The sequence below is a fragment of the Camelina sativa genome, chromosome 11 (assembly GCF_030686135.1).
Source record: "Camelina sativa cultivar CO46 ecotype springtype chromosome 11, ASM3068613v1".
In the NCBI taxonomy this organism is placed as follows: Eukaryota; Viridiplantae; Streptophyta; class Magnoliopsida; order Brassicales; family Brassicaceae; genus Camelina; species Camelina sativa.
In genome coordinates, this window is record NC_141890.1 from 12,879,144 (window position 1) to 12,890,464 (window position 11,321).

At 31.4% G+C, this 11,321-nt stretch overlaps 2 protein-coding genes across 2 annotated transcripts; one reads left to right on the forward strand and one right to left on the reverse strand.

Annotated features, from left to right (window-relative positions):
• Nucleotides 1-4,623: 4,623 nt before the first annotated feature.
• LOC104723266 (two-pore potassium channel 3) lies at nt 4,624-7,113 on the reverse strand. The gene is made up of 2 exons (XM_010441594.3): nt 5,666-7,113; nt 4,624-5,159 (listed from the first exon to the last, which is right to left on the reverse strand). The coding sequence occupies exons 1-2, from the start codon at nt 6,835-6,837 to the stop codon at nt 5,006-5,008; spliced, it is 1,326 nt and encodes a 441-aa protein (XP_010439896.2). The 5' UTR covers nt 6,838-7,113; the 3' UTR covers nt 4,624-5,005.
• Nucleotides 7,114-10,030: 2,917 nt separating this feature from the next.
• Nucleotides 10,031-11,098, forward strand: LOC147933906 (uncharacterized). Its single transcript, XM_087472379.1, has one exon. The coding sequence runs from the start codon at nt 10,031-10,033 to the stop codon at nt 11,096-11,098; it is 1,068 nt and encodes a 355-aa protein (XP_087328505.1).
• The last annotated feature ends 223 nt before the right edge of the window (nt 11,099-11,321 follow it).

Sequence of the window (11,321 nt, forward strand, 5' to 3'; positions counted from 1 at the left end):
TTTAACCAATTTCAGTTTTAAATTGTATAACTTTTTTCTCTATGCAGATTAATTTTACGATTCGCCTTTTAAAAGATTTCATTTTTCATTTATCAATTTTTTCCTCACGTTTATCAGTAGAATTTTGAATCCATATGTAGAAAACAAAACAAACAAAAAGGTCATTTATTATTATTTATCAGTCAAAATGTGTTATTAAGTTTAATGTGAACTCTCTTTAAGCAAGTTATGATCTTATATATAATAAAACGGAAGTACACGACATTGTTTTGTATACTATATAATTTTAATAAGTTAGTTGCAAATAGATTATAAATTAAGTTTTATATTATTTGTATAGTCTGGATTTATTGTTTACAAAAATCTTAAAGAAAATATTCAAAAAAATCATTTGATATCATATAACTTACCATATTAATTTTCTTTATTAAATTATTCATCAAATAAAACCCTTTGATATCTAACTTAACATATTAATTTGTTAATTATTATAATACTTCACCTCTCATTTTTATATATGAGTCTATTTTGTGAAACAAATAAATTCTCATATTATTTATTATAATTAAAAAATAGTTTTATTTTCGGATATACCATACGTTGAATTTTTAAAAACAAATATAAATGATTCAATCTATAAAATATTCAATTTTTATTAATATTATTCTTTAAAAATAATATCTATTGAATTAAAATTTTTACTGAGTAACGGGTCAAAATTTGAATATTTAAATTCAATTTCATACTTTTTGTTGAATTTTATAATTTTATATAGTATAATAAACTTTAAATAATTTATTTTGAAATATTTTTAAAATATTGAAACTTGATATTAAATTTAGAAACTATAAACACTCTAAATTGGTTTGTTATAGCAATAATATGTCACTATAATATGAAATTTTTTTAAAAAACCAACTATACTAAAACAAAAAGTATAACAATATATTATGTCTTATAATGACATTCAAGTCATGAGGTAGAATTTACACTGTTGAAATAACTTCACGTACATAAACTAATACAACATATTAAAATTTTATTTTAAAATAGAAAATATACAAAATTTTGTATAAAATAAAAATTTAACCAGTGTTATAGCACATATACTTATCTAGAATCATTAACAATATAAAACTTACAAAATAAGTGTCTTTTTCAAGTTTCAAGTCATTATATTTAGCATATGATTTTATTACATAATATTTTATCCAAAAAAACTTTTAAAAATAATCACATAAATTATATTTTATAAAAAAATTACAATGTAAATAAAATGAATTTCAACATGTGCTCTAGCACGGATCTTAATCTAGTATATATATATTCAACAAAAAAAAGATATAGAAGTGGATATTAATTTTTATGTATGAGATCATGTAATGCCTTTTGAATGACTTTTTTTTTTGTTTCCGGCAATAAGAACTTTACATAAAGCTAAGTTGACAAAAATAGAGCTGCAAAACTGGCTTCTAGTGAGGAAACATACTTAATTAGCTTCTGTATTTTCTAAATACATATATATATATATATATATATATAATGCTTTCTTCCAAAATTTATTTAATTGCAAGTCCTACTACATACCAAATATATATATTTCTTGAAGTCTTGCGTATCATCATCTTTAAATCTCCCAAAACTATTACTTTTTATTTTTTCCACATTTTGATAAACGTGGGTAAATTTTGGGGGTTCTATGAGTTTACTTCCTTTATTTACGGGGCCAAAAAGCAAAGACATGAAAAGTAATTTCTCTTCTCACTTTCGATATGTTTTCACTTTCCACCACTCTACACGTGACACAGTGGACGGAATAAAGAAACACGCGCTGCGACTAAGCGGCGCGTAGAGAAAAGGCGTCGTAATTGAAGGAGTCTTAGTCAGCGAGAAGACTATAAAGTGACCGGAAACCGGAAACAGTCCGCCACCCGCCGTTTGGCTTGGTGTGAAGAACGAAGTAAGAGGCAGTCAAAGATTCAAACAGAACAAAACTACAAGTTATGAAAATAAAAATAAAAATTGGGTTTTGGGAGTATTAGGCTGCCACGTGGAAATAATGGCACCGTCATTTGACCGTAGCCGACACATGATGACTTGGCACGTGCTAGAGAGACTGCCTTCTCTTCTTCTCTTCTTCTTTCTTTCAATTACTGCTTCACGAACCTTAATATTCAATTCAATAATTCATAGTCAAGAGGCAATAATTTAGACCCTACATATTTTTGCGTATTTAAAATATATATATATATATATATACGATTCTCTTGATATTGAAAATTTTTAATGCTATAAAAAAAACAAATTATATAGAAATTAGTATAATATTCAAAGGAAAATAGTAAACATAGTATATGGGATTTTTTTCGAGTGACGTAGATATGTGGAGTGGATGGGTTACTTATGCTGACGGGTAAATGAGATCATGTTTACGCTATGTATAACGATTTCTTTTCACATTAGACCTTTTCTGTTGGCAAGTTAAAAAAAGAGCATCTAGATTTATAAAAATATATTTTTATTGAGGAAAAGATGGTCAAACTAAATTGTTGCATAAATTACGAAACATTGTGTTCATCACTTTATATTCAGTCAGAAATTAATATTATTCGTACAATTTTTATTTTGCGATAATTGTGGGGAAATTATGGATTGAACCTTATGCTTTCTTTCATGTAGCTAGTAATCGCTTTCATCAGTTTGTGGAAATTGATAAGAACATATACTCTATGAGTAAAAAAAAAAAAGGAGACATATATATAATGCCTAACCGACATGACAAATGAGAAGGGGACATACATCAACTTTAAATGTGGTCAAAGTGAAATGCTTAGTATAAAAAAATCTATGGCTAAAATATGTCCAAAAGAACATATCCAGGATGCATTCGTTTTAATCACTAAAATTTTACTAAGTTTCATGGTCTAGTGATTTCGCCCACAATCCATTTGTTAGGTAGGCGAAGGGTTTAAAACTCGTTCTCTTTACGTAAATTACCTTCCTGCACAAAATCTTACTATTTTTTTCGTTTCTTTTTTTTTTTGTGTTACATACACCTAAGATTTTAGATAAATCTATAATTCTCATATATATCTCGATCAAGTATCAATTTCCGAAAATTACAAGTACATGCGGATAGATTAGTCAGTCTATGATATACAGTTACTTATAAAAATGATGAATCAAAAGACTATATGGCTTAGGTGTATAAATGATTTTGTTCGATGAAAAAAGTTAAATCATAGTTTCCATGTTTTTAACGCTTTTTGGTCAAAACAAAGTATGATGAAAAACGTTTTCTAGAAAGTCGATAAACAATCTATGGTAGTAATCTTTTGTCGAAGTAAAAGGAGCGAATAATTTTCTTCGAACAGAAAAGAGACATTATAACTATTCTCTCATTTGACCAAAAAACATCTAATCGTACGTATACATATGCTTTAAAATTCGAAAAAAAAAAAGAAGTAAAACCGCAACTATATATTATCGGATTCCATAAGTAGTAGTACGTAGTACAATACTAATCTCTCTAAACACAAATAAATTTCAACCTTCGAAGTCAAATATATTCAATCTTCTATTACAAATAATAGCAATTGCCATAATGGTAGTATCTATCCACTTCTTGTACCTAACCACATAAATGTATACTAAGTAGAAGATGTCAATAAAACAACATTTATAGTTTAATTTAGGCACAAGCTGAACGCCGTAATTGGTGCCTAATTGTTTAAGTTATCATATAGATATATAAAGCTTAACTTGAATATTAGATAGACTCACATTTAAATTAACTTCTTAATTACCTTAAGCTAGACCGCGGACCTCTTTGTATTTGTAACTTGTATGATATAAAAAGCATTAGCTATACACACTGACATATAACTGTATCTGTCTGCAGTTGAAAAGTCTGACCTATTTTCGGGATATGTGCCCTAACATGTAAAGATATGATTTCTACTTTCTAGTAAACATATTACTGTAACTATTTTTTATAAAAAGAAAATATAAGTTGAATTTAAAACCGTAAAGAAAAATAAAAAGAAAAGAGAATGAAATTGTTGACTTTAGCTTTTAAAATAGAATAGTTGGGGCAGGTTTGTTGTTAGGTTTGTCATGTGTGACATTATTATTTTGTTATTATATATAAAGTATAAACTACACATGAATATAAAGGAATCTCTTGTATTTTCTGTTCTTTCACACACATCTTCTTTCTGAAATTTGAGTTGTTAGAGCTGATAAGTTTAAATATATATATGTATATATATATATATAAATTATGTGTATATATAGAATTATAAAGTATAAAAAATACATTAAACATCCATTTGTAATATGAAAAAAATATATATATTTTTCATTGCTTGTTATCATGAAGATGTTGAGTTACTACATGATATTATGATCAATTACATTTTGGCCACAATGCAAATTATCTGCATAGAAATATTTTGAAAAAACCTAATAATATAACAGAAACTCTTTTAAAAAGTTGTTGAGAAAAGGATTCGAAATTTTTATTTCTAGGTAGAATGTTACTGTTTATTTCCATATTGGACCAAACAAACTTGGATCAAACATAATCAACCCAAATTTGTATATACACTGAACCCATATAACTTTTGATCCTAAGTTCCTAACTATCATATTCATATCTGCAAAAATTACATGGGTTCCCATATAAATCTCTGATACAGATGAGAAAACATAACTGCCATCGTACCAAAGTAAACCGATGACAACCATTTGGCAACATATCAAACCGGTTAACGAAAACCCAAGATTCATCCTCATGATCTTGAGTGAAAGGAGATGTTAACTTTTGGTTGTGAAATGGTGATTCCTGCTTAACCAAAATTATGCAAGACAAGACCACAGACAAGATCGGTCCAAAACGGTTTAAATAAACCAGAGACTGGACTCCTTATCCTCAGCATCATTGATCAGTTTGTAAATTTGCATTTGTAAACTAAGCTATATAACAAAAAAGGTTGCAGAGCTATCAATCGCCACTGCTACTATCCAAGAGATCTACAAGAGTAATCTTTCCATTGCTGCATCGGTCGAGTTTGTCAAACTGTTTGGATATTGGAATTATGTCCTTATCGGTTATCTTCTCCATCTCCTTCAGTTTGTATATCACGTACTCTGCTTTACTGGCAAACACACAAAAACAAGCAGAAGATATCTCAGAGTTAAGCTTGCAAGCAAAGCATTTACATGTATCAAAAACAATGTGACGAAGTCTCCTTTAGATAAAACTGAAAACATCATAATCTCTAGGTGATCACAATGACAAAAGAACAATGCTTTGACATCACATATTCACAGATCTTCAACTCAGCATAATAACTTAAACTATGTTCTTGCATGAAAAGATTCAAGCAAAAAGTGCAGAAGATGCATTAAAGTCGGAATCTAATGAACTAATGAGCATATAATGTTTTTGGTGTTTCCCAAGATACTCTACGCAAACGAAAATGGAAAAAGACTAACACCAAAGACTAAGAAATGCATAAACCCTAAGAAGATGTCACAAATGGTTATATTTGTTCAAAAAACTAAGGATCACATCATAAATTCGGAGATCAGTTTAAGATTCACAAAACCTTAAAGGAGTGTGTCAGAGCACATAAAACGGATAGGGAAATGAGTCAAATACCTCACACAGCCATTGTTATCAATATCTGCAGCAAAAAACTGAGAGACAGACATTGTCTCACAAAGCACTTTCTTAGCCCGTTCCCTATTCCTCTTATCCACTCTCGCCTCAGCCAAGTACAAAAAAGCCCGAGCCACAGCTAATGTAGACACAAGTAGCCATATCGCAGCGAAAAGCCTACCGGGCAATGTCTTAAAGGCCCTATCTCCATATCCAACAGTAGTAACCGACATAACTGACAGATAAAACGAATCCAACCACCCAATGTTCTCAATGAAATGCATAATCCCAACACCAACAGCAATGCATAAAACCACAACACCTAATGCTAAAGCCACTTTCAACCTAATCCTCATCCTCCCTTTCTTAACATCGATTATATAAGACCTCCTCTTCTCTGGCTCGTCTCTCCGCTGAGCAGAGTTTAACATATAGCTCTCTTGAAGGTCAAGAACATAAGAGACCATCCCACTAAGCAATATATCAATGAAACCAAACCCAACAAGCACAAACATGATAGAGAACAGCTTAGTAACCACACTATTCGGAGTGATGTCACCATAACCAATCGTGCACATTGTAACGATACAAAAGTACAACCCATCAACTACAGGATGGGTTTGATTCACAACGTAATGATCACGATTGAGCCAATAGATAAGCACACCTAAGGAGAGATACACAACGAGAAGAGCAAAAGCTTGTCTTACAACAGATCGTGACGCCTCAGTGAGATCTTTCTGACGAATTGGGTGATGCACATCGTTGATTACAGCCATCGCTGGTGCGGTTTTGGAACGGTGAAGTGGGTGGCCACCGTGGGAATGATTCGAGTATCCATCGGAAACCCATGGCTCCGGTTGTGGTGGTGATGTTGATGGTGGGAGGAGAGGCTCTAGGGTTGTGGAATCGGTGAAAGGGTTAACGGCGGCGGAAGAAGAAGACGGTGAGGGTTGTTTCTGAGAGATGGAATCGATGAATTGAGAAGACGAATCACGCGGGGAACGTGACAAGGGTCCGAAGATTAAACGGTCTTTGAACTCCGACGGTGTCATCGGCATCGGAATCGCGACTTCGTTGTCTTCAGGTAATGGAAACAGAAGCTGCGGCGGTCTTTTCATTTTCGGACTCATCATGTATTGAAGTAATGGGTCAGTCCCGTCGTTAGCCATCTCGCCGGGAAACACTAAACCGGAAAAATTCGATTTTTTTGTTTTTTTTTTGGTTTGATCAGAAGTCGAAACTTGTAGGGCTTGAAGAAGTAAGAGGTGGGACGTGAAACGTGGGGAAAAGAAAGAAACTTTTTATCTCTCTCTCTTTCTCGCAAGGATCGAAGTAAGAAGAAGCAGAAATGGCGCTTTCTTTCTCCTTGTGGCTGTTAACATTTTAAGAGAGAAATTTGTGGTTTTTATTCATTATTACATTAAATATGATTAGCAAAAGGAAACAATAAACATTACATTTCTTTTTTTTGATACTATAATGATTATGGTGTTATTATTGGAAAATGAAGAATCTTCTTAGTAATATAATCAATCAGATCAGCTTCTTTTGTATATTGTTGATGACTAAGATGCACAAAATACACATGTTGGGTTGATACTTGAGTTTGTTTTCTTGTGACTATCTTTGAAAAGAACTAGATTTTAACTGCGTGCACATAATTTTTATTATTATTTATATTTATATTGTATTTATTTGTTAAATATTGGATGATTTGCATAGAGGAATAACTAAATTTCCCGACCGTTTGTGCGGCTAAATGCAGAGTCAGTCTTTGATACAGGCAGGTGAAACACATGTTTGTGGTCTCCAAATAAGATAGTGAATATTCGACCCTTTTTCCTAAAAACTTCATTAGTTCTACTGATAAAAAGTTAAGATATTAGTACTAAAGGTCAATGTTTCAAATCTTTTATAGTATTTTTTGTGTTTTTCAAGTCTTTTTCTTAATATTAATGTATAATTGGCCCCACCAAAAACATGAGCTTGTGGCCTTAATATTTTTAGAGAAGGCTCTAACTAATTGTTTATATTAATTTTTTAACCCTGCAATATACTTCATTATCATTTGTTTGTTATATTTAGTTTGTTTTGTTTAGTGTTTGAGATTCTATTTTGATTGTTAATTATTATAACAGAAAATAAGGGATCTAAATACATAGTAGGTCATTTATAAGCTATGTTAAGTCATGTTTTTCCTAATGATTTAATTGTTTTACACAATCTTAGTTAAATCAACTTAACTTTTCTATGTCAGATATTTTAATATTAATATTGTTGACAAATAATAAAATGAGGATTTAACCCGTGTTAGCATAAATTTAAAGATATTTTATTAATTCCAACATATTCTCTTTATAACACATCTACTATATAACCATATCATATAGTATTTTTTAAAAACTAATTTTACATATTTGTAATATTTTAAAATTTTATTAAGTTTATATATATTAATTATAATATTTAAATAAATGTGAATCGAAGTTCTTCTTACGTTAAGAATCAAAGCTCACAGGTTTTGAAAAACAAAATAGGAATCAAATTGTTGTTTTATTTGTTTGCAAATGATTCATAGATAGAATATCTTTAATGCATAATAGAAAGTGTGGTTAAATATATCATAGTTTATGTTTTCATATTTATTTTGCTGTATTTTTTAGTTGGAATGGTATGTAAAATATTAAGGAAACAAAATCTGAAATAATGTTATTTTTGGGAACTTTTTGGAGGTTAATGTTGTAAATAAAATTTTAAATAAGTAAAACTAAAAGGGCATAACACAAAATGTACTTCAAAAATGTTAATATAGATTTTAAATAAACAAAACTAAAAAGGCATAATACAAAATGTACTTCAAAAATGTTAATATAGATACCCTTATTAAGTTGAAATTGAATTTGAGTCCTTATCTTATTCTTGATTTTACTCTGACTTACTCTTAACCTTTTAAAATCCAGGCTATGTTAATCTTTTTTCCAACAATCGAGCAACATTTTAAAACTCTAAGAATTACGTATATTCTTTGTGTTAATTGTTGATTTATGTTTTTATTTTATGTGCGTTTGATTATTAGTAAGTTAGTATTTATAACAAAATTAGAAAAAAATTAACAAAATCAAAAACAATACTATGATTTTTATGTCAACTATGTTTGACAAAACAGCACGGCGTCTCTCTTATATTGAACACTAAAATGTAAAAAGACTTGAATGTTTTCTGAGCTGAAGGAAGAAGATAAAACGGCGAGATGTGTCGTCTTTTCAATAAATCTCAGATGACGTGGTTTTCCAGATTAGATAAGTACAGCTCTATTAACTAATCCTATTAAATATGTGTAGTCTAGTACCAAACAATAACACATGATTAGTGTTCTTGTCTTCATTCATAATTTCTTTTGTCTTCATAATTTAGCTGTCTTCATTCATAATTTTTTTTTTCCATCCAAACGATACTAATTTTAATTTCATTCATGATTAGTGATCTTGCCTTCATTCATAGACATATTTTAATTTTTTTTCTAAAAGATCACATAATTTTATATTTCTTTCGTTAGAGTAAAGTTTGTTAAATAAATAGTATTAATTCGTATATACTTGATAAAAAATTCGGTTTATTCTGATTGTTTTAATAAATTGAATAATAAACAATTATATAGTTAACAAGTAAAATATAAATATATGTGAATACAACAAAAATATAAATTTTTTTTTCCTCAGTATGAAGTTTTAAAGGACAGTTAATCTGAAACATAAAGAATATGATTAGATACACAACTTGTTTAGTATTAGTATAATAGAGCATTATCAGTTATCACACACGGATAATGTGTGTATAATAAATCTTATTTCTCTGTTTCTAAGTTTATTTTTTGTATATTTCTCTTTTACCTTAAATTATATTATATTCCAATTAAAACATGTAAAATATACACTTTTCTTCTCCAACAACATGCAAACTACTAGATTACAAATTATGAAAGTGAAATTTGAGGAATGTATTATAAACAGGTTGGGATAAAGGTGTATTAGATGCCACTAATTTGGGAGATAATGATGTCAAGAAAATATATATGTGAAAACTCATAATGGGATATTGTGTATAAACATATCTCACATGTTTAGAGAAATCATATCGTATATATATATATTAAATGTTAGTAGATATCATATCATTGTATTTATGTTTTAAGATCCTCTATCAGTTTATATAAGCTATGTAATCGTCTCTCTACAATAGATCAGAATATTCACTCGATTTGGTCTTCCTCCTCTGTTCATTTCATGATATCAAAGCCTGAAACACATTTTTAAACGCATTTTTTCCCGATTGTTTTTCTGTTCTCTGATGTCTGAAGAACAAATGACCCCAACCCGACCAAACTCGACCCCAGCTGTTACGGAGGTTTGCCGCACGATCTCTCCATACGATTTGACAGCTGCTGACAACCCTGGTGCGGTGATTTCCCACCCCTTGCTCCTGGGTACGAACTATGACGAGTGGGATTGTGGCATGAAGACAGCGTTGTTGTCTCGAAAGAAGTTTGGTTTCCTTGATGGTACCATTGCTCGACCGAATGAAGGATCGTCAGATCTCGAAGACTGGTGGACGATTCAGGCGCTTCTTGTATCATGGATCAAGATGTCCATTGATCCAGTGTTACGTTCGAATATCTCTCACCGGGATGTTGCGAAAGATCTGTGGGATCATCTCAAGAAGCGGTTTTCTGTCATCAATGGTCCTAAGCTTCAACAAATCAAAGCAGAGTTGGCAAGTTGCAAACAGAGAGGTCTCGCCATTGAACCATATTTTGGCAAGCTGAATCGCATTTGGGATAGTATGGCTACCTACCGTCCTCTTCGTGTTTGTAAGTGCGGTAAGTGTGAGTGCAATCTTGGAGAGGTTCAAGAGAAAGATCGTGAAGACGACAAGGTTCACCAATTCCTTTTTGGTTTTGATGATACCTCGTTTCGCACCGTCCGGTCTAGTTTGATCTCTTGGGTTCCACTACAACCGATGGAGGAGGTGTATAATATTGTTCGCCAAGAGGAAGACCTCGTGCGAAATGGCACTCTCAACCGTGATGATCAACAAGAAATTACGGCGTTTGCTGCTCAGACCAAACCATGCTTTCGTCGGGATGACAAAGACAAAAATCTGTTTTGTAAACATTGCAACCGTCCTGGTCATGCTTCAGAGAGTTGCTATGGTGTGATTGGTTATCCTGAGTGGTGGGGTGACCATCCTCGGTCTCGTACGTCTTCTGGTCGAGGTCGTGGTGTGTCTCCTTTGGGTGGTCAAGGACGTGGTCGTAGCGGTCTATCCTATGCTAATGCTGTACATGTCACTCCCACTCCACTCATCCAAACTGCGAATCATGTGATCACTGATAAAGACAAAGATTCGGTGACTGGTCTCAGTGACACTTAATGGCGAACATTCATGACTCTTCTCAACGGTGGTGCTAGTTCAAGTACTGAAAAACTCTCCGGTAAGTTCTCTTCTCCATCGTGGATACTCGACACAAGGGCCTCTCATCATCTTACTGGAAATTTAAGTATTCTTACTAATATGAGGGAAATGAAGCAACCTGTTTTGGTTATTTTAGCTGATGGTCGTGAACGTATATCTGTTAAAGAAGGCATCGTCGTTT

Excerpts from the sequence above, each read along its gene's own strand:
- LOC104723266 (XM_010441594.3), bottom strand. The coding sequence starts at position 6,837 with ATGGCTAACGACGGGACTGACCCATTACTTCAATACATGATGAGTCCG. Across the intron at positions 5,160-5,665 it reads GATAACAATGGCTGTGTGAG|TAAAGCAGAGTACGTGATAT; the intron begins GTATTTGACTCA and ends TGTGTTTGCCAG.
- LOC147933906 (XM_087472379.1), top strand. The coding sequence starts at position 10,031 with ATGACCCCAACCCGACCAAACTCGACCCCAGCTGTTACGGAGGTTTGC.